The 24,510-nt window shown below is 37.2% G+C and overlaps 1 protein-coding gene across 4 annotated transcripts in view; it reads left to right on the forward strand.

Annotated features, from left to right (window-relative positions):
* Positions 1–24,510, forward strand: part of LOC121857698 (zwei Ig domain protein zig-8-like) — a 128,371-nt gene that overhangs the window by 100,254 nt on the left and 3,607 nt on the right. For all 4 annotated transcript variants that reach the window (XM_042353780.1, XM_042353777.1, XM_042353778.1 and 1 more), the window contains exons 5-9: positions 983–1,097; positions 4,931–5,085; positions 15,229–15,390; positions 18,044–18,178; positions 19,949–20,082. In XM_042353780.1, the coding sequence (XP_042209714.1) occupies positions 983–1,097; positions 4,931–5,085; positions 15,229–15,390; positions 18,044–18,178; positions 19,949–20,082 (701 nt within the window). The remainder of the gene's footprint in view (positions 1–982; positions 1,098–4,930; positions 5,086–15,228; positions 15,391–18,043; positions 18,179–19,948; positions 20,083–24,510) is intronic.

The raw sequence follows: 24,510 nt of genomic DNA on the forward strand, positions 1-24,510 counted from the left end.
ACAAAAACTTTTCAAATATGTTTCAAATAAAGATTTTTTTTTTTTTAATATGTTAACACAATTTCCTGACATTTAATACAACATGGTGTTCAGGTGTGTGTTACAGGTTGGCAATAATACATATTTCTATCAACTCAGAGAACTAAAACAAGGTAAGTGGCAATGACCTGAGATGTTTATATCATTATAAACCTCAAACTTCCCTCTAAACTTTAACTACGTCTTTGTTTTTTCTTTTGTTTTGTTTTTTTACTTCTATCACTTGTCTACTTCTCCCCCCGTGTGTCTAATTCCCGTTCTAACATTCATAAACAAACTATAATCTTCATCGTTATCATGGATATAACTTATTGTTGACTTAAGGAAGTAAAACAACAGCTCTAAATATTTTACAGGTGATATTAAAGGATTCGTAAAGTCTTGTATTATCATTTAAATCTTCATTGTATTTATTGTAACAGAATAAATATGATACTGGGGGGATAACTTTACCTGATCTAGATATACGAGAGAGATTAAGAAGAGCCATTAATCTGGTAGGTGAGGTAGGGAATAACTCCACACAAAGTTTACACCATTTTACACTATTTCCTCTAATTGGTCACAAACAACTCAAGAATTAAGATAAGTAAGAATTCTTGAAGGAAACTAATTTGTATTGTGTGTAAATAAATAAATTATTAAAAAAAAAGAATTTACATGAAAACTTCCTCTAAATACCTGTTATCCTTAAATTAATAAATGATTCTCTAGAGCTCAAGGGATATACTACTGTCATGTCTCACTATTTATTTATCACCCAGAAGAAGACGACTAAAGCAACTGAATTGTATGAAACGAGGAGGAAAACACAACAGTTCTCTGAGTTCGTTCCTAAAAGATATGTCATATTTAATTAGTAGATAATACACCTAAGCTCGGGGGATTTAATTGGGAAGCACCTCATTAAATACCTTCCTTTTTTTTCTCTCTCTCTCGGCAGATGCTGGTGAGGGCGTGGCAGGGCCAGACCAATCTGCTGGTGGCTGTAGTGGTGCTTTTGTCACTCCTCCTGGACAACTCTTCAGCCAGGGACAGGAAACAAGGACAACCTACAGGTAAGAGGCTTGAGCTCAGATTCTCAAAGGCTCACACGTTTAATTTTCACCTGAACTGGAGACGTGACAACCCTTTTTACAGGTTGACTTTTAGCTGAAGGAAGAACCCAAATTAACAAGCAAAATAGCATGGTAGTTGCATTGAAACTTTACACCTTTATTTTCTCTTAACCTTAGATAAGAGAATAAAATAAAACGTGAAATTATTATTATTATTATTATTATTATTATTATTATTATTATTATTATTATTATTATTATTTATTTAGTTATTTATTTTATTTTTTTTACTTATTTGTGTAAGAGAATCCTGACAATGATTTGTTGCTGGTCGACGAAGGAATTAGTTTATACTCGAGCAAGAAGCTGGAGTGGATAGTGTTTTCGATTTATGAGGAAAAGGAAAGATAACTAAAATTAAGATAAGGACTTAATTAGTTGATACTTATATTGCAGCCTGTATTGGTTAAATCATACGCAGGTACAGTCTACGCTAATTAATATAATCCGTACAAACTGGCGGCCCCGAAATTCCCAACTGGCAACTTCGCTGGGTGCATCCCTCACCCACTTCCCGTAACAAACAAACCAGACAATTAATCGGTGGTCAGCCAAGGTGTAAAGTCAAAGCTTACCCCTGAACACGTCAGTAGGGATAGGTTTTAGAAACAGAAAGCAAATATGTTTTAAGGTTATTTATCCACGGTAACGTGTTCGGGGGTAAGTGTTGACTTTACATAGAGCCTTACAGCCGGAGTTTTAATCACCCTCTTTCGTTGACAACCATTGTGCAGCACACAATGAAGAGCGGCGGTGGAAAACAAACAAATATTAGAATTTGAAGATGTAGGTAGTTGATCTTCGTTACTCTCTTCGTAATTATTTTGTTTGTTTTGTTGAATATTTATAGTAAATGCGATTAATGAACAAAGAAAAACATAAAGGTAATTTTATAACAAAAAAATTTGTATTAATGTTTCTCTGGCCAAATATTATGAAATTTTCAAGAGTCTTGTGTTTTGTTTTACTGCCAAGTGCAAGCTCGTTCAGCTGCTGGACTCATCTAATCTTACAAACGCTGGTACTAAACAGGTAAACACATTTAAGATAAATATTTTAAATTTTTAGCAGTTCTGTAAGTAAATTTTCGTCTGGAAAATATAAGCATTTTTCCTCGCCAATTAATGGTACTAAAAACTCTCATGTTCATGATCGTCCGTGTACAGTCTTAAATTTGGACCAGTGTTTGTCACCTCCCGCACACCAACCACACGAGTAAGACTACCCATAGTGCACCCGTGAAGGTGGACAGGCTTATCAACCTTGCCCTCGATGGTTCTGCACGGAATTGGAATTTATGGAAATAATTCATTATTTCGAAAATAACACAAAACACCAAAAATTCACCTCAGAAACCCATAGTTGGCGAGTATTTTGGTACGCCAGAGCATGGTGATTCCGAATCTATGGTCGACAATAAGATTGGTTGACAGATTTTAATTAATATTTCAATGCTAATTACTCACCAACTATATGTTTCCGAGGTGATTGTTTGGTGTTTTTGTGTTATGCTGAGTACGCTGACTCCGATTCTATAGTCCACGATTCAATTGCGGGGAGATGAGTGGTCGTTTTGATGCGTGGAATATTTTAATGACATTTTCAACGCTAATTACCCGCCAACTATGGGTTTCCGAGGTGCGATTTTGGCTTTTTTGTGTTATTCTGGAAGTACTTAATTAGTTAAACCCTGTGTGACCACCGCCCGTGACCCCACTCGGACTTACCCAACCTTAGTTTAATCCCACATAGCAGTTAATCCGTCGAACTTCGCCCGTAAACTCACACAAGTTAGAAATTTTATATTTTTTACTATATATACTTTTTTCACAGTTACATTTTCGTAGTTACTTACTCTTAGGTGATAAAACATTATCGAATTGTGTGTGAAGATTATTTCCTTAATAAATATTGCTTTACTCACCATAAACTGGCTGCATCTACCTGAACCGGGGGCCACATTAAATAGAATCTCTCATTCACAACACGGGCCGCACAAACACATGGTCCGGGCCGCAGGTTGCCCCTGCCCGCTCTAATTCACTGTACTCTGGGGATTGGCATCGTACTCAAGAGGTTACCTCATAGTACTCAAGGGATTTAGATATCTTAATAGACTAATTCATACTACTCAGGGGGTTAACATCGTACTCAAGCTATCAAAGCAAAAAATACCAATAATTTGCAAGACTCATCACGCCGTAGTATAGAGTATATCATACCATACGTGACGTGGCATCAACAATAACAAATATGAAACAGTAAAAAAAAAACCAGAACAAAACTAACAAAATAAAACGTTGATAAGATAATTGATGTTTGTTAGTTTACATGTAGATCTAGCCATATGTCTTTGGCTTACACTATATAGTAGAATTATCCCAGTATTTAATTGCAGTTTATTGCAATCAACAGCTTATTCACAAAGATTATATGTAATTATACTCATTAACTGTAACTATGGCATTGAGGATATATATTATGTGTTAATTAAATAGAATCATTTCAGTGATACATTTATTTGTTATTGAAATATAATCTTATAAATGGTGTCATCTCGGTTCACATTTGTCTTTATTTTTGTTTGTAATTTTATCAGTTTTTGTTAACTATATTGTTACGTCATATCAAAAAAAGTCACCATTACTCATGGCTAAATGACAGAAATGGAAATTAATTGGACAACATTGCACTAAATTTGGGAACACGTTGTGTAATTGTTTTGTGTTCGGTTAAAACGGGAATAGAATGTTTTATGTGGAGGTTCATCTATTTTAAGGCTTACATATTTTTAGAATTAGAAAATCTGAACGTTCGATTTTCATACCTGGAATGATTGAATACTTTTGTGACTAGAACTTTTTTAATGTAAATATTCGTATGTTTTATGATTTATACATGTTGATAATTACACTTAACACTCTTTATTACTTCGACTTTAAAGAATTTTTTTACGGACAGCAGCAATTCAGAACATAAATGACTAAAAATATAATAGTTATCATTATTTGTGTACGAAAAATACAAAGAAAATGTTATTTTAATATTAGATTCCATTTATTTGGATTAGGTTTCATTTAAGATAGTTTAGATTGGGTTAGGATTAGGTTAGGGTAGGTTAATATTAAGATAAATGAAGTTAGGTTAGGTTTGGTTTGGTTGAGATAGGTTATAGCAGAATAGATATCCTCCAAAACATTAATACCCCGATACCATAGCTTTATCCTCTGCCATACGATGCGGTTAATGTCACAAAATTTGAATATTATGTCGATAAAGTAAAAATACCAATGTGTGATAATAGCTGTTTCTATTTATTTAAGAGAAACCAACATTGAATGGCCACACACCTGACCATGTTGTAGGAAAAGGAAGCTCAGTTTATGTTGGAGTGTAGGGAAAATATTAGGAGCAAATTAAGATCACCTGGAAATTACCCTCACCAGACGGCGGGTTAGGTTAGGTTAGGTTAGGTTAGGTTAGGTTAGGTTAGGTTAGGTTAGGTTAGGTTAGGTTAGCGTTAGGTGTTTAAGTAATAGGTAAAATATGTTCGGGACTAATCTACATTTGAATCGAAAATTCCATACCTATGTTAGAGGGAACAAACGAAAGAGGTATGAACTATGATAACACAGGTTGTTAACATAGGTAAATAACACAACGATAACAAAGAAGAATAACATAGAAGGATAACACAGAATAAATAACAGAATTATAAAAGAAATGAACAACATATATTAATTTTGTCTCTCTCTCTCTCTTTTCACCTTCAGGAGATGCGTTGGTGACGGAGGACCCGGTGTGGGATATACGTCACATCCTGCCGGAGCTTAACATGGAGAATAACACAGTGACGGATGTTAAAGTTAACGTAGGGGATGTGGCTTACCTTCCCTGCCGCTTCCCTCAGCTCTCTACGCTTCATCAGGTAAATGAGAAGGACAGACAGATAGACAGACAGACAGACAGACGAAAAGATAAAATACAAATATATAAACACACACAGAGAGACATGCAGAAAAAAAGACATACAGACATGATATAAAGATAGACAGACACATAGACAAACGGATAGACAGACATACAGGTAAACAGACAGAAAGATTGACTATATATATATAAAAGCAAACTAGTTAACAAGCATAATAACAAATTAACAGACACTGAAAGAAAAACACACACACACACACACACACACACACACACACACACACACACACACACACACACACACACACAGACACACACACACACACACACACACACACACACACACACACTCACACACACACACACACACACACACACACACACACACACACATAAAGACGACAAACTAAAAGTCAAACAAAACGAACCACAAATACATGAGAATCAAAGACTAGCTAAAGATGGAATGAAAAAATGATACACACGTCAAAAAGAATGAGAATCTACATGACAACTGGAAGGGGGGAAGAGGAAATGAAAAGATAAACGTCAAACAGAAGCGAGGAATGAGAGAGAAAATATACGAAAGTAGTAAATACACAAAAGTGAAAAACAAAACGAAAGAGAGTCTATAAAAGAGGAGAGAAAAGTGTGTGTGTGTGAAACAGAAACCAAGAGAAAAAGAGTTTTATGATAATTGGGAGAGAGAGAAAAGGGAAAGATAATGATGGTGATAAGGGGAGAATAATATAAAAAGTAACTATAAAAGAAAAGTTAAATAAGAGAGAGAGAGAGAGAGAGAGAGAGAGAGAGAGAGAGAGAGAGAGAGAGAGAGAGAGAGAGAGAGAGAGAGAGAGAGAGAGAGAGAGAGAGAGAGAGAGAATGAATTAAAATGGATCTAGGTATTATTTATAGGAATATGGATGATGGTTATGAATGTGTATGAATGTGTGTGTGTATGTGTGTGTGTGTGTCTGTATGTGTGGGTATATGTATGTATGTATGTATACTGAAAAAACACATAAAATACCAATGATCCTGAAAAATAATAAATAAAAAACAGAAAGGCAAAAAAAGTAGAAAACCCTCAAATTCAGACAATAAAAAACGAAGTGAATACATGAATAAAGAAGAATAAGACAAACCCGATGAAATTGGGGGAGAGTCAACGTGCGGAGAATGACAGACGATAAGAAAATTGAAATAAATGGGCGGGAAGGGAGCGAGAAAGAAAAAAAGAGATGGAAAAAGAGAAGAAAATTTACGAGAGAAGAAGCAAGAGAGAGAGAGAGAGAGAGAGAGATGACAAACGAAGAGAGAATGAAGAGAAGATAATAAATATGAGAAAAAGGGAGGAGATAACAAAGGCAAAATGTGTAAGAGAGGCGAATGGAGAAGAGTGAGGGGGAGGTACGAAGAGAGAGAAAGAAAGGGGGAAAGAGAGGAAGAGAGAAAAGTGGAGAGAGAGAGAGAGAGTGAGAGAGAGAGAGAGAGATGAAAGAGTACGGGAGAGATGAGGCGAGAGAGACGAATGAGAGAGAGAAAAGTGAGGGAGAGAGAAGAATGATAGAGAGAGAAGGAAAGAGGAAATATTTAGGGAGAGATGGAGAGAGAGAGAAACAATGGGAGAGAGGGAAAGACAGAAGAGTGAAGGAAAAAAAAGGAAAGTAGGGAAAATTTGAAATAAGAGAAACGTTAGAGATAGGAAGAGAAAATTGACTGATGGGAAGAGAGAAAAGTAAGGGAAAGAAAAGTGAAAGAGAGAAATACAATTAAAAACTTGGAGAGGTTTTTACTCTTCTCGTTATATCATATAATGAGTTAATCTCTTATCGTATCTCTGGTTCCTTAGAGATCAGAGAGAGTGCCAAGAAAGAGATATATGAGGAAAGGAAAGGAAGAGAAGAAAAGACAGGAAGTTATGGAATACGAAATGACTCGTGAATAATTGCTAAAGGAAAAAAGGTAAGAGAGAGAGAGAGAGAGAGAGAGAGAGAGAGAGAGAGAGAGAGAGAGAGAGGTAGAAAGAAAAGAAAAATGGAAAGAAAGAGAAAGAGAAAGGGAAAAATTAGAAAACAGAACTAAAACGAAAGAGAGAAAAGCCTCCATTCTCTCCTTAAAGTGAAACAACAAAACAACTCGACGTAGCATAGAAAACAGAATCCAAATATCCCTGTAAACAAGCTAACCTAATCCTATTTAATCCCTTGTGGTGAAATACACTTAAAAAAAAAACAAGAATAAAGACACAGTAACAAATGATACATAATGGAACATAAAACCAGGTTAGAGTTTGGAGGTGAATAAGTAGAGACCAAATGGCGGAGTTTCAACATTTTTAACCTTACGTTCCGACCGATTCTAAATTACATACATTAAAATACCCATTACACCACGGGGATGTATAGCCATGGTAGAGGTTACATAGTATATTTAATTGACCAGGTACACTTAACCTTCCTCTCTTACCTGGCTATTGCTACAGTTCCCGGGCGTACGACTGAAAGAAAAAGAAAAAAAGATTCCCACTTCGTTATCTGGGTAGGCGCGTCGATTTACATAGCGGGAAACTCACTCCTTAATGGGTGTCTTATATAAATATATCTTGTTAAGACTTGTGTGGTGTTTCGAGGGTTTTAGTCAGTGGGTTTCCGGGGCAACATAGTGATAGATGGGATTGTTTGGTGGTGGAGAGTTAATTGATAGTAGAGATGAGAGAATTGGAGTGATACCAGGGAAAGACAGACAGACAGATAGATAGATAGATAGATAGATAGATAGATAGATAGATAGATAGATAGATAGATAGATAGATAGATAGATAGATAGATAGATAGAAAAAGAACTCACAGAAATAACAACAAATATTAAAAGGAAAGAGGACACAGCTTAACAGACAAACAGGGAGGAAAGGTGGAAAGATAAAGACATACTACAACAGAGAGAGAGAGAGAGAGAGAGAGAGAGAGAGAGAGAGAGAGAGAGAGAGAGAGAGAGAGAGAGAGAGAGAGAGAGAGAGAAAAAAGTAAGTGAAAGAGTGAGAGAGTGAGAGTCAAGCCCTAGTAACATTGTGTCACCCAAAGACCATATTACGACATTCCTGGGGGCTACTCAGCACTGCACTATTAAGCACTAAAGCGGGATTGGCCCTGGCGGCGTGGCGTGGCCTGTTGTGTCACCGAGAGGAATGTGTTATACAGTTCTGCCACGCACACACTAAATGCTTCTGCCAGACCTCTCTAGTTAGGCCAGCAATAACATGTTAAATTGTGTCCTACTGCAGCCCATCTACCTCCCCACCCCACCAGCAGTAAATTTCTCCGGCTACCGTTCTGGCGATGGGTATAAAATTGTAATATATTGAGAGTTCTATGTTTTCGTTTTCATATGTTTATTAATTTTTTTTTTCGTCTTTGTTTGAGCTGTTTTGAATGCTAATGTAGATAGGAAAACCGTGCAGAATAAATAAATATTCCAGATTTATGATTTAGCGTTTATTTATTTATGACGTCTTCGTGACTTTTAATACATTAAGCATCAAGAAAACAGAGGCTAAAAGGTCTTGACTAAGTGGTGGATGTATATGATGTGTTTTTGTGGGGCTCAGATGACAAGTTATGTAATCGTTGTCTCTTCTCATTAGTACACGACACACTGAGAGACAAGAAATATACTTATACTTTTAAGAAAGTATATACAATTCAAACTCTCTCTCCATCTCTCTCTCTCTCATTCTGAAAGTACTTAATTAGTTAAACCCCTTAAATTTCAATTCTGAGAAAAAAGTATATTTTGGTCAAAAATTTTGAAAGGTGTAAGACTTACAGTTTTGGTGGTTTTGGGCCAAAAATTAGATTTTGCTGAAAATCACAGTATGGGTACTCCTGAGCTTGCTGATTATGAGTGGGTGGTAGGCGATTCGATTGCAGAGTAATTAGTACTCAAAAATTCTGAAAGTACTTAATTAGTTAAACCGCTTAAATTTCAATTCTGAGAAAAAAGTATATTTTGGTCAAAAATTTTGTAAGGTGTAAGACTTACTTCTGGTGGTTTTGGGCCAAAAAATTAGATTTTGCTGAAAATCACAGTATGGGTACACATGAGCGTGCTGATTATGACTATGTGGTCCACCATTCGCTTGCAGAGTAATTAGTGGCCAAAAAGCCCTTGAAATATTTTACTGAAAATTTTCAATGTTAATTACTCATCAACTATGGGTTTCCAAGGTGTGATTTAGGGTTTGTGTGATATTCTGAAAGTACTTAATTAGTTAAACTCCTTAGATTTCAATTCTGAGAAAACCCTATATTTTGGTCAAAAATTTTGTAAGGTGTAAGACTTACATTTTTGGTGGTTTTGGGCCAAAAATTAGATTTTGCTGAAAATCACAGCATGGGTACTCCTGAGCTTGCTGATTATGAATATGTGGTCCATATTTCGATTGCAAAGTAATTAGTGCCCAAAATAACCCTTGAAAGATTTTACTGACATTTTTCAATGCTAATTACTCATCAAGTATGTGTTTCCATAGTGTGATTTAGGGTTTGTGTGTTATTCTGAAAGCAATTAATTATTTAAATCCCTTAAATTTCAATTCTGAGAAAATTGTATATTTTGGTCAAAAATTTTGTAAGGTGAAAGACTCATGGCCCGTGGGGCAAATGAGGCCTTTGGGATGTTCAGGTGTGGCCCGCGGGATGACGGTAAAATTTATCATCCCGTGAAATTATGAAAGAAATAGATGTAATCATGTCTATTTAGTAAAATGAATTTTACATACTTAAGATGAGACAAACCCAAATGAGGTATTCCTGGTAAGCCAGGTATGGCAATGTGTGAAGCTGTAAACTTCAATCCTGCAAATATGTGATATAGCACTTGTGTTGGCCCTGAAGAGGGTAACTAAAGTAAGAATTGGCCCTCGAAAGGTTTTGAGTTTGACACCACTGGTCTATATGATAATGAGAAGCAAACTAAGTAACTCAAGCCTCGACTCCTACACACACACACACACACACACACACACACACACACACACACACACACACACACACACACACACACACACACACTTCAGCACTATTCACCTTCATCATTGAATATTTTAAGAATTCATGGATTTTTTTTCTTTCTGAGAATATTAGCAATTAAAAATTATTAGATACCTTCTTGCATATTACTACTACTACTACTACTACTACTAAATACAACTTAAACCAATACTACTTCGAAAACTATTCCCTTTATTTTCTTACAAGTTGCGTCCTATAGCACAAACAGTTATAAAAAAAAGACAAACAATGAGATATTTACTGCTTCTAACTGTTAGTTTATAAAAAACACAATTAATCAATAGTGAATTGTCATCAACACATGAGGTACTTAATTCTATATTATGTGGATTTTTCGGAAGAAGAAATAACTTATTGTACAAAATCTCTCGTGGTTTGGATAAGACGCGTTGTGTGTGTGTGTGTGTGTGTGTGTGTGTTTGTTTGTGTGTGTTGGACCTACAGACGGCAGGGTTGGCGGTGAAATATAAATAGCCAGCGAGAGGGTCAGGTAAGAGCATTGTGTCGCGCGCTTGTAATTACCACCAGGTGTTCCTCCTCTGCCTCACCTGCCGTCTCTAATACCCCAACACCGAAACTCTCGATTTATGAGAAATTCGCGACGTAATTTCTATATAATTATGCATAACCAACAGTTTAATTAATCGCGTTACAGTGGTAATATAACGTTCTTAGTTTCCTCAATATAAGAATCAATGGAACACCTAATCATTAGCCCCCCAACTTATCTTACCTGATGATTAAATGCCGTAACGCTACCTGGGAGATTAGGTTAGGTTAGATTAGGTTAACTTAGGTTAGATTTGGTTAGGTTAGGGTAGATTGAATTAACGTTAGGGTAATAATCTACTGGGAAATTAACGGGGAGATACTGTAATCTTCAGGTGACCTAAATTAAATACCCCCATCCCAGGAATGCATCATTGTTAAGTCTCTACCGCCACTTCAACTATTTCGTGCTGAAGTGATACACACAGTTGTTTTGGCTGAACCTTTTATTTTTGGGGCTTGACGTAGGCGAGCAGCGGAAATTCACTGGGCGAGCCACAGTCACCGAGGGATTCTGTATATTCAATTCTGTTGTGAAACCCAGTTTTCTCGTTCGTTACGCCATACTCGTGTTGATGGTAGAGGTTTGATGTTCTCACTGTGGCTTATTTTACCTCGACAACAACATCAGTCGGTGCCTCAAACACTTGTCATAGCTGTCTGTTGTAAATGGCACAAGAACAAGAGGTCTTCAGGTAAACACACACACACACACACACACACACACACATATACACAAGCATACACACACACACACTCACACACAAACACAAGCATATACACTGGACACACACCCACACACACACACACACAATGCATATTATATCATTATGTCTAAATCAAATGTAAGTCTATATTTTCAGCCACCGGCTGCAACTCTATTAATAAACCGTTTATTATTATTATTAATATTATTTTATTTTACAAACGCCACGGCCAGTAGGGCATAATTATAATACTCTGGGTTCTGGGTTGAAATTTGGGAATATCAAAGTAGCTAATATGTATTCCTATGAAAAAATTAATTCCAAGATGGGTTCATTATTTGCAACTTTTCCAAAAAATCTCATTTACATGGTTAAAATCGCGATTTTCTGATTTGAAGGCTGCCTAACGCAGCCTCAGGGCACCCAAACTATAGCGCAAAGTTGGTTTTCTGACCGCATCCTTGCTTTCTTGCGTATTTCAACACCTCTGGGTGCTGAATTTTTTTTTATATATTTCACGTAAAACTTAAAAATTTTAAGTTTGTCTTCAAAATTTAGGCGCGGCTCACCAACTTTACTCTGATCGAGTAGCGGGAGACTTGCCACCTCCACGTGTAGGTTTACACGCCTGTTCTTCCTGGAACCCTGAAAAGTGTGGCCTCATAATTATAATCTTATATTATGATCTTATAGGGACTTTCAGCCCTTATGAGCATTAACGATGGCTTCAGCCTCTTCATCAGCCACTCGAACCTGAAAAGCTCTTAAGTATGTCCTGCTTCGATCTGAACACTGGGAGCATTTCTCGATGTCTATCATGGCTCTCACCCACCCATCTCTCTTCTCGTGACCGTACACGGCTTGGGAAGCAGTTGAGACTTCCTGTACAGAGCTCTCTCGCAGGACTGAAAATGAACAGAGAAAGCGTCCTCTTTGAGTGGAGTTTTCCTGAGATTCTCGAGCTCAGTCAAGGTCATATTGCAGGTGAAAATAGGCTGGTAAATATTATCTGATTCCCATTTGATGAGAACCTCAGGTGAAGTGGCTTGCAGATTGACTTTGTAATTTTTAGGGGCCTCACTGTCGTATCACCAAAGTCTCCTCCTTCTTGATCTTCTCTATCTGCCTCACACCAAAGGCTCTCTGATGTTCATCCTCACTAAACAGGAATGAAGCCAGGATGTTCTCAGGATGAGCGTGGTAAGCTCCTCTTATCACTGCAGCAGAGATGATGTTCCTGACCTCGGGAGTCTGGTTCCTCAGTCGCCAACTCAAAAAAAAAATGATTTAACAATTTTATTTATTGGTGATAATAAACATGAGTTTATTAGGAATAAATGTATATACGGAAATACATGTAAGGGATAATCCACTAATCACCATCATAAGGCAGGTCTTACAGTACCATGAATCATTCCTATTTATTGCAAGTATACACACAGGAGTGACCAAGAGACGCGAAGCAGGACCTTGTGATAAGAAGAGTGTATCCGTGTATATACTCTCTATTACCCGCTGTGCATCCTCCCATATATGCGTTGTTATTTTCTCTGCTATAAGAGTATATATCGTGTTAGGTGTTGAATAATGTAGATAGTTTTTTTATAGTGATTAAAATAATGATGGAGACAAATTATTATTATTATTATTATTATTATTATTATTATTATTATTATTATTATTATTATTATTATTATTATTATTATTATTATTATTGTATCTACCTATATTTCAATAACATCACTGAGTATAAAAAAAATACCTCCTCGAAAATATTTTTGTTACAGTACACAAAATAAATCCATTTAACTCGGAATAATATGAAGTTAAAACTGTAAATTTTCGTTCACTGTTGACGGGTTTTCAGTATACTGTATATTGTACCTGAACTATACAATACATAGATTACATATTATATGATGCATGCTGACTGACAGGTGATGTCATTTTCACCAGCGGCGCCTTAGAAAAACCTTTTTGGTATTTTTCCTTTTGTTTTTATTTACTCTTTTTTAGATTTTAATTTTTCTCTTGTTTTAATATTAGACAAGAGTGTTAAAAGTCAACTATTTCTCTTGGAATTTGTGTTGATCTTTTACAGTAACTTAGAGAGTGGATTTTATTATTATATTGTATAGAAAGTTGTTTAAGAAATGTGATTAGTGTGTTTGGTAGGTAATTACATTTCAGTTAGTTGCAACGTGTAGATGCAAGTGGTGTCAGATGTACTGTAGGTGGTGTTAGATGTAAGTGGTGTGAGAGGCAGGTGATATCAGAAGCAGGTGATGTGAGAGGCAGGTGGTGTCAGACTGGAGGTGGTGTCAGATGTAGGTGGTATCAAAGGCAAATGGTGTCAGAAGCATGTATTAGAAGCAGCAGGTGGGGTTCAAAATAGGTAGTGTCAGAGGCATCATGTGGTATCAGAAGCAAATGGTGGCAGAGGCAGGTGGTATCAGAAACAGATAGTGTCAGCAACAGGTGGTATCAAATCAGGTTATGTCAGTATACTGGTGTTAGAATAAACGTTATGCCCACCTACGATATGTATTTTTGCCATCAAAGTTTTACGTTAGTGAATATAGGTGGCGCTACTCCTACAAGCCGAGGGTTGAAGTAATAACAGTGAGAGGGAGAAGCACTGCAGGGTACAAAGAGAAAGAGAGAGAGAGTGAGAGAGAGAGAGAGAGAGAGAGAGAGAGAGAGCAAGAATAAATACATATATATATATATATATATATATATATATATATATATATATATATATATATATATATATATATATATATATATATATATATACCTGTACAATTATGTTTCCTGGGTTGTAAGCGACAAGCACCAGTATCATACATTGTGTTACCGGGATAAATATACATAGAGTTATGAATTGTATTTACACCTGACTATATGATGTTAATGGTTGGTTTCAGCTTTTCGTTTTTACTCTCAAAGCAAACACAGGTAATGAACTGTAATATGTGTTGACTTGAGGGGCTGGTGACGGGTTAGAGATCAACTCTTGAGGGTCACGGAGTAAATAAGTTTTAGAATCACCGAACTAGAAACTGGCGACTATGTCATACACGAATCGATTAATCAGCGAAACTATAATGAGTGACATTATTTCGAGGGCCGATAATTAACACCATTTACTCCAATTTATATTTTAATATTAAATCAGATCCTAAATAAGCACGATTAAAAGTGCCTATAGTGAAATAAAAAAAGAAAAGAAAAACTAGGTAAAACCAAGGTCAGGATATTTTTTTCGCCGCCCAAAAATCTTCAAATTGGAAAGTAAGGGCTTGAAATAACCCCAAAGCGTAATTCTAACGAGATTCTAGAGGCTAGAAAGGACGGAGAGACGGTTTGCTCGATGCCTAAGACAGACTAACATGTCAGGCATAAAGACAGACAAATATACAGACGGAAGAAGATAAGACTATGAAAAATGTGTATTGTTGCCACTGTTGCTAAAACACACTTTCACACTCTTTACTCCATGATATAGACACTCTTATTCAGTTTACCCACAACACAAGCAAAACCTTACAGCCAACCTCGACACTCACCCCACCAACTACCACCACCAGCAATAACACCAATACCACCACCACCACCACCACCACAACTACCAACAGCAGCAACAACACCAATACCACCACCACCACCACCACCAACAACAACACCACCACCACCACCACCACCACAAACACCACCACATAGACCAACAGCAACAACAACACCATCACCACCACAACCACCATAAAAACCACCACCACTCACAATCCCTGCACCTCCCTCCTACTACAGGTATCGTGGATTCGCCGCTGGGACTGGCACATCCTCACTACTGGGATCTACACCTACACCAGCGATATGCGATTCAATGTCCTCCACACTGAAGGCTCCGACGACTGGACGCTGCAGCTGAAGTACGTTGAAACCCGCGACAACGGCACCTACGAGTGTCAGGTGAGTCTTACTAGAAAAAAAAAGATCACCTGAATATTACCCCCACTAGCCCATTTTCCCTGATGATTAAACACCCTAACGCTACCTTGGGGTGTTAGGTTAGGTTAGGTTCGGTCTGGTTATCTTAGGTTAGGTGAAGTTCTGTGAGGTGAGGTTAGGTTAGGATAGGCTAGCTTAAGTTAGGTTAACATTACAGTAGGGTGGTTAGTCTTAAGGTGAAGCAAACTGGGTTAGCTGACATTTAGGTGATCCCAAAAAAGATTCTCTAGAGTTACGACAGGTGAACATATTCTCACAGTTAACATTGGGTCCCATGAGAGCCTATTACATAACCGTGACCTAACTGTAACTGACAGCTTCTGATCACCACAGTAACACGAGGAAATGATATTGGTGTGTGTGTCTGTATCACTGTTTACCATCACTCCCAGACGTCCCAAAGTACAATGATTTGGTGTAGTGAGTCATACACACACACACACACACACACACACACACACACACACACAGAAAATTGTCTGAATATATAAAATGGTAAAGTCTGCCTAGAATTTTTGGCTGAATATACAGTAATGTATTTTTGCAACAAGACATCTGCAATATAAAGGACTTGGATTGCATATTAAAAGACGTCACACTCTGGTAACAGATAAGATCTTATAACTGTTTCTTCACTAGTCATGTTTTATAGGTCACTGTTTACAGGCTTATGTTGTAACTTACAAGTCGAAGTTTTAAACTTTCCTACTTAAGCACAGTTTCTTACATTTGTTATTATAGTATAGTTACCAGGTCACAGCTTTGTAATATCTTTTTTACTTTTCAACACAAACTGGTGAGCGCTCACACGCCTCATCTGCATATCATAATTGACAGGTCAAAAGTCACGAAAACATGATAGTTAGCTTGAAGATTATAAGCAGCAAAGTAAACATTACAGGTAAACACGCTACAGACACGTGTGTTGTCTCTACCTGATCAGTAGCCCACCTGAGGTTAACTGGAAAAGAAGGTTCCCTACTCATTGAGGGAAAAACTATCGCTCTATCACCCAGAACGTTCATGAGACATCACAGAGGATTCATCCATACAGTGGTGTTAGTAATGTCCGTGTGTCTGTGTTCTGTCCTTTTGTTAATAACTCATGACGGAGGGAGACGGATAGTTCTTGTAACTTGGCAGGAGCATTCTCACCCACCCTCTCCTTCCTCCCTTCCTCAGCCCCCTCCCAACCCCATCACCGCGCTCCCCCTGCCCCCCCCCCTTATTTTAATCCAAGATCTTTGATCTTTATGGCGTTCATTGATATATCACGTTGTGCTAGACTTAACACATAAGTTTACATGCGGTAATTACTTTATTGATGAATGCGTGAGAGGATGAAGAATTTAACTGCTTAGATAAGAACTTGTGCGAAATAAAAAAAAGGAAATAATATACACATTCCACGTCTGTTTTATTCTATTTAACAAACCCATTCATTTTCCATGATTGAAATATTTTATTTAGATAAAATGTAAAATTATGGCCTGTCCTAGATCACCCAATAAAAAATAAAATCCAATATCTATTCACCAACACAAATAAATCTGAATAATAAATAGATTTTGAATCAAAACAAAAGCCAAAAATCCCGGGCATTATGTTGGCCGTCTGCCTGATTACTGGTGCTGGTAAATCCTCCGTCGTCATGCTGGAAAATGATGAAAATGAAAACAGAATTAACAGCATTAAGTCATATCAAGGAATATTCATAAATGATAATACTAGAACACTACAGTAAAGGGTACGGTGGTCAAGCGGATACAATCGAGTGCAGTGTTGGCTTCTGCATCGTTGTGTACAGGAGGCTTAGTAGTCAGTGTGCTGAATCTAAACGCCCGTGGGATGCACTATCACATATTAAGAGTAATACTAACAACAACAAAACACCATCAAGAAAATTAGTAAAGCAATCTTTCTTTTGTGATTGGTCAAACTATCTCGTGATTGGATGAAAGTTGACCAAGTCTACTGGAATCACCTTGTCATATACGTTAAGCAGACACTGACTATATAATCTTTAACTCACATTATAGTTCCTCTTTATCCTCAACGCACTCATCAGTCCCAGACACATGCAGTACTTCAATACAAATCTTCTCTCTCTATATAACCATTAGGCTACGAGGTTCTCCTATCTCTGTCTCTACCTACAATACAATCTAGCACACCTGGATATATCTTACCTGTGTCTTTACGTCCATTTCCCCTTCAAGAAGAGCGAGAGAGAGAGAGAGAGAGAGAGAGAGTCTAAATCTCAAGTTACATCTTTCTTCACGACATAATGGATTCCGTCATTACATCAGGTCCTGTGCTCCCCTGTACTGTCCTCGTCCAACCCACAGCATTAAAGCCTAACCTATGTTTCTGTCCATTTCATATTACATGGCTGACATTCGCGGCTCTTCATTTATAAACGTTTTACCACTCGGGGTTCTAAATATCTCTTCAAAATTATAATATAAAATAAAAACATTGTTAATATATATTTTTCCCCACGGCAACGACCGGATGTTAACAGCATGCATGTTTTATTTCATCAGAGAAAGAGAATGAAAAAAGGTAAATAAGTGAAGTAATTCTATTTCCTTTTTCTCCCGGTTACCGTCAGATGTACACGGGGACGGGCGTGTTGTCGCAGTTCGTCAATCTGCACGTGAACACTCCACGTGCTGCCGTACTCGGCCCCCAGGAGCTGCACGTGCAGGAGGGCGACACCATCACCCTCATCTGTGTCATCCAACAGGTAGGTGACACCTTTAACTGTGTCATTCAACAGTTAATTTTATTATTCAGCAGGTATGAGGCAACGTAATAAGTATCATGCAGTTGGCAGAACAAAGAGGGAAAGAGAGCGAGAGGGAGAGAAAGAGAGGAAGGAGAAGTAAGGAATATAAATCAACACGCACACGTAAAGGCAACATCAAAAGTATATCGCTTTGAACTTTAATTTCACAATCTGAACATATTGGAAGAGAAATTCGAATTTTTCGCTTCAGCTATCAAAATCTTGTTAAAGGATTGAAATCCATGCAAATGAAATCGGTTGATGCAATTTTTTTAATAATCGCGGGACCGAGCAAGTTATAATTCTATTATACCTTTCGTGGTCTCTTTTCCCGCCTACATATTCTATACTATATTCCTAAAAGTGATTTTTAGAAGCTGCGTGAATGAAAAATAAATTGTGGCTTTGTTCATGATATTTTCATTCTATGATGTAAATTAAACCGAGTTGCCGTGACGCCACGCTTCCATGATAACGAAGGCCGTGCGTTATCTTGGTATTACACAACTCGCCTATTCACTTGTGACGTCAACAGGGGACTAATGACATTCCTTCAGGTGTTTTCTTCAGTGTGTCTTTTCCTGCAGACAATAATGAAATCCTTTCATCATCACCACGAAGATCTGTGACGTAATAGACCAAGAAAATCTAAGTTCTTTGAAGGGAAGAAGATATGAGAAGAAGGTATAGAGAAAGTGTCAGCCATGAAAGTTCACTAATCAGGAACACGACAGCTCCGGGGCATAAAAGTCTTGTTGCGAAAGACGCTGAGAGCTAATTTTCGGGTGTTTGTTAGTACAGTAATCAATAGATAAATAATAAGAAAGATTTAGTACATAATTTTACTAATGTTGTATAGTGGATGTGTGAACAAACAACTACAACAGTCATTTTGTTTCCTAAAGCATTTTTCATTAAATATTTTTCAACTTGTGACGTTTCTTTTCATCAGCCGAGTATCAAACACCTTGCTTATATAAGTTGCTGTCAACATTAGTCGGTATAAACATAATTTGCGATAAACATAAGGATTTGCCACATCATCACCTAGATGTATTACTCTCATGTCTAGGGTCAATTGGATAAGACACGATCAATTAATTCAATCTAATCCACTATCTATCCTTCTTTTCAACTTCAATTATAAAACACATATCATTTCCTATCATGCTATCCATACCCCAGGCAAGTTCCCTTTAATCAGACTCCATTATCGTTCTTCTCCTTCATTCCTCACACTTATCGACTATGCATTACCTATCTCATCTTTCCATCAACTTATAAACGACAACTCATTATATGTCAGGTATATACTTACCTTTTATTACACGGCTAATCACATATTTCCACTTTTATTAGCCATTAGGTAAACCAAAGCTTGAATTTAGTTAAGTAACAATGTTTATAGAGGGGGATTCTGCTAAGTGTATCTTGTCTGGTTTATTATAATGTTAGAATAGGTTATTCTTCAGTGTAACACCTGCCTCCTCCTCCTCCTCCTCCTCCTCCTCCTCCTCCTCCTCCTCCTCCTCCTCCTCCTCCTCCTCCTCCCTCCTCCTTCCTCCTCCTTCTTCCTTTCCTTTTCCTCTGCTTCCTCCTCTTCAGAGTAAGTGATACTTCCTCTTTAACTTTAACCTTCTCTTCTTCTTCGTCTTCCTTGTCAGAGTAAGTGACCCTACCTCCTCCTAAGTCACACCACTAACCTCCTCTTCCTCTGCTCCTCCTCAGAGTAAGCCGCCGTTCGTGTTCTGGTATCACGGGGAGAACATGGTGAACTATGATGGTAATCGTCACCGCCTGAACGTGATCACCAAGGTGGAGGGCACCAGGACGCACTCACGGCTCACCATCACTGACGCAAGGTGAGACTACCAGCCAAGATGGAGGTTTGTTTACAAGGGAAGAGTCTTATCAATGTGTGTGGTTTTTACGCAAGATGGGACTGATACCTGAAGCAATAGTTTAATTACAAGGAAAGAGTCTTATTAATATGTTTGGTTTTGACGCAAGGTGAGACTAACAGGTTAAGTAATAGAGTTAACACAAGCATTATATCTCCCTGAAAATAATGAATTTATAGAAAAAGTTTGAGTTTTAGGGATTAAAAGATAAATTAAAAATGGTTTTATGTTTATCTGTGCCCACCACATACTGTCATGCATGTTTACAAGTCCTAACTTCATGTTGAATCACGTAATAAACCAGTTTTAATATGACAACTTTTCGCAATAGTACTTGAATTTTTTGCTCATTTCATGGTATATATTTTTAGTGTGTGTGTGTGTGTGTGTGTGTGTGTGTGTGTGTGTGTGTGTGTTAGGAATTTTCAATGAACTCATAAAGTGTGATATAATACCAACACTTTGACAAGAAGCAAAAAAAAAAAAAAAAATTAGGGAATTTTATCAACCCAAAAATTTAATTAAAATTATATACGAAGCTCACCCATATATCCATGACAGTGATAAAATTCATAGGTAAAACTGTTTCATAAAGTGGAATAAATGATGTAGATATTAAGTTCATTAATGTGTAAATTATAGCAATGCTCACTATAATTACCGGTGGGTCGTATTATAATTACCGTGGGTCACATTGTAATAATTATTGGTGTTGCACTATATAATTATTGGTGGGTCATACTATATAATTATTGGTGTCGCACTATTCCATTACTGGTGGGTCACACTATATAATTATTGGTGGGTCACACTATATAATTACTGGTAGGTCACACTATATAATTAGTGGTGTCGCACTTTACCATTACTGGTGGGTCATACTATGTAATTATTGGTGTCGCACTAATAATTTTGGTGGGTCACACTATATAATTACTGGTGGGTTACACTATATAATTACTGGTAGGTCACACTATGTAATTAGTGGTGTCGCAATTTGCCATTACTGGTGGGTCATACTATATAATTATTGGTGTCGCACTATATAATTTTGGTGGGTCACATTATATAATTACTGGTGGGTCACACTATATAATTACTGGTGGGTCACACTATATACTGTAATTACTGGTAGGTTACACAATATAATTATTGGGGTCACTATATACAGTACAGTAATTACAGGTGGGTCACACTATAATCATTGCTGGGTCACACTATATTATTACTGGTGGGTTACATTATGTAATTACTGGTGGGTTACATTACATAATTATTGGTGGGTCACACTATAATCATTGTTGGGTCACACTATATAATTACTGGTGGGTTACATTATATAATTATTGGTTAGTTAAATTATAGAATTACTAACAAATACAGGTACGTTAATTTCAAGCTGATATCATTTCACATACGCTAATCCGATCTAACAAAAATGTGTGTGTGTGTGTGTGTGTGTGAAAGAGAGAGAGTGAGTGTGTGAGAGAAAGAGTCAAGAGTCATGAACATTCTATAAATCTTAGTCACAATATTCTATCACATCAGTATCTACAATCTATTACTTCTCAGAGAATCTATTGTCTCACACCCTCCACCGCCTGTCGCCAAGTGTCACAAGTTTCGCTTCCTCGGCAACACAAACATAGCCACACCATCTCAAGGAAATTCCACTCTCTCATTCATGGCAAACATCATATCTTAATGTTTTGTTCCAATGTTTGTTTAAAGATATTACACGTCTATCACCAGTTTCCAGCGCCACTGTCTGTCGGTTGATATATCTCATGTGTTGTAAACCTGTATGACCAACGTGTAGTAAAGATAAACATAAAAGTCATATATATCTTTTTTATCTCTTAATTTTACTTTCCATGACAGTTGATGTTAAAATCCTGTGAATAAATATTTTTTGATGAACTAAGCAAACACATGAAAAATTTACAACCTGAATTTATATAGATCCACAAACCACGTCAAATATCTTGGCCACACGAATATCACTCACAGGTTAGTCTTTTTTGTCCTTGGCCGTGGTGCGTCATGTAAGATTCCCAGCATGGCCACCACCTGAATTATTAACCTATCCTGGCAATGACTCGGGAATGTCGGAAAGAGAGAGAGAGAGAGAGAGAGAGAGAGAGAGAGAGAGAGAGAGAGTCAGTTTCTTGGTGGTCTAAATGTATTGGATCTGCATTTCTCTCTATGCAAATGTCCTTAAAATCATAACATTCTTCAAGACTTATTATTTTCGTGTTATTCCTAAGTTCCATCATCGGATTTCCGCAATTAGTTCATAGTTGAAATAATGGTTTAAGTATTGAATATATAAATGATATTCTGGAGGCAAGGATGACGAGGTCTCTGTTTGTTATCGTCTGTCAACAAGGTATTGGTGTTTGTGGCGCTCTGGACATCACTGTCATTTTGTTTACGTGTGTATTTGTGTGTGTGTGTGGAGGTCGGGGGAGGGTGGGAAGGGTAGAGGGACTGCACAAGTATATATGCAGATTGTATGTGTATATCTTGTATAAAACAGAGGTCCACGGAATTGTTATGTAATCCTTTTTGTGTTTTAAGTGTGAATAGAATTTACATGTTGAATATTTTACTGTGTTACCAACTGGAAGTGCAGTGGAGTACTTCACCCCGATACTGAATAACACGTCAGCAGTCTCTCAGGTGAATTATAAACACTACAGTGTCACAGACCTTAGTTGTTGAACCACAGGAATATATTATAACGTCAACATCAACCGCTACTTCACCTTGCCACACAGTGTTGAATGTTTTAGAACACACCGGGTGGACAGTCCAGTAAAAAGTAACGCTAAAAAGTATATAAAGACCAATTATATCACGTAAGACCAAAACGTATAAAGTAAGACCAAAGAGTATAAAGTAACATCAAAAAGTATAAAGACCTGAAATTATAAAGTAAGACTAAAAAGTATAAAATGGGACTTAAAAGTATAACGTAAGACTAAAAAGTGTAACGTAATACTAAATAAGTATTAATTAGAACCAAAAAATATAAAGTAAGACTAAAAAACTATAAATTAAGACAAGCAAGTATAAAGTATAACCAAAAAGTATAAAGTAATAAGTAAAAGTAAACAGAGAAGTATAATGTAAAACCAAAAAATATAAATTACTAGAGTATAAAGAAACACCAAAATGCATAAATTAACACCAAAAATTATAAAGTAAAATCAAGAAGTTTACAGAAAGACCAAAAATCTGATAATAAAAATATTAGAATTCCCAATACGAGAAACCGGGGGAAATATAAAGAATTCACAAAGCAGAAAAAGAAAATTCGATAGCTAAAAAGGCAAAGTCAAACATCTCCCCAGACTTCTAAAAGTTCATGAGGGATAAACTGGAGATAAATAGTGACACAGGACGGAAAGAATGAGACAAGTGTTGATGAGAGACTGAGAGACAGACACGTATTTTTGGCAGAGGGAGAGTCGAGACATGAACTTATCCCAGGAATTAGCTTTGAGGAACCACGGAACTAGTTTAAATATTATCGAAGAGTAAGTCAAGAAAGATCTAATGAAAATGGTAACCAGTTGTTTTGCCCCGTAGCCCATCCGCCCCCCCCCCCTGCCTATTCGCCCCATAGCAAGTTCGCCCCCTACCAGTTTGCCCCCCTACTAGTTCGCCCCATAGCTAGTTAACCCCATAGCTAGTTCACCCCATAGCTAGTTCACCCCATAGATAGTTCACCCTATAGCTAGCTCACCCCATAGCTACTTTACCCCATAGCTAGTTAACCCTGTAACTAGTTAACCCCATAGCTAGTTCACCCCATAGCTAGTTCACCCCATAGCTAGTTCACCCCATAGCTAGTTCACCCCATAGCTAGTTTACCCCATAGCTAGTTCACCCCATAGCTAGTTCACCCCATAGCTAGTTCACCCCATAGCTAGTTTACCCCATAGATAGTTCACCCTATAGCTAGTTAACCCCATAGCTAGTTCACCCCATAGCTAGTTAACCCCATAGCTAGTTCACCCCATAGATAGTTCACCCTATAGCTAGTTTACCCCATAGATAGTTCACCCCATAGCTAGCTCACCCCATAGCTACTTTACCCCATCGCTAGTTCACCCCATAGCTAGTTCACCCCATAGCTAGTTTACCCCATAGCTAGTTCGCTCCCTACTAGTCTTCATACCCCGATTCATGGCGTTTAAGCATATTAAAAATGTGTAAGATGTTATAAGCAGACTACTAGTGATAATCATAATCTGTTTACAAGAAAATAATTACCCTAGGAATGGAATAATTCAAATATAAATGTTGCATTTACACTTGGGTTATGGAAAATTGGCCATTAACCACGGTCTTGTTACCCTTAAGTACAGTTGCGGACAAAAT

The sequence above is a fragment of the Homarus americanus genome, unplaced genomic scaffold (genome assembly GCF_018991925.1).
Source record: "Homarus americanus isolate GMGI-L3 unplaced genomic scaffold, GMGI_Hamer_2.0 scaffold16712, whole genome shotgun sequence".
Classification (NCBI taxonomy): Eukaryota; Metazoa; Arthropoda; class Malacostraca; order Decapoda; family Nephropidae; genus Homarus; species Homarus americanus.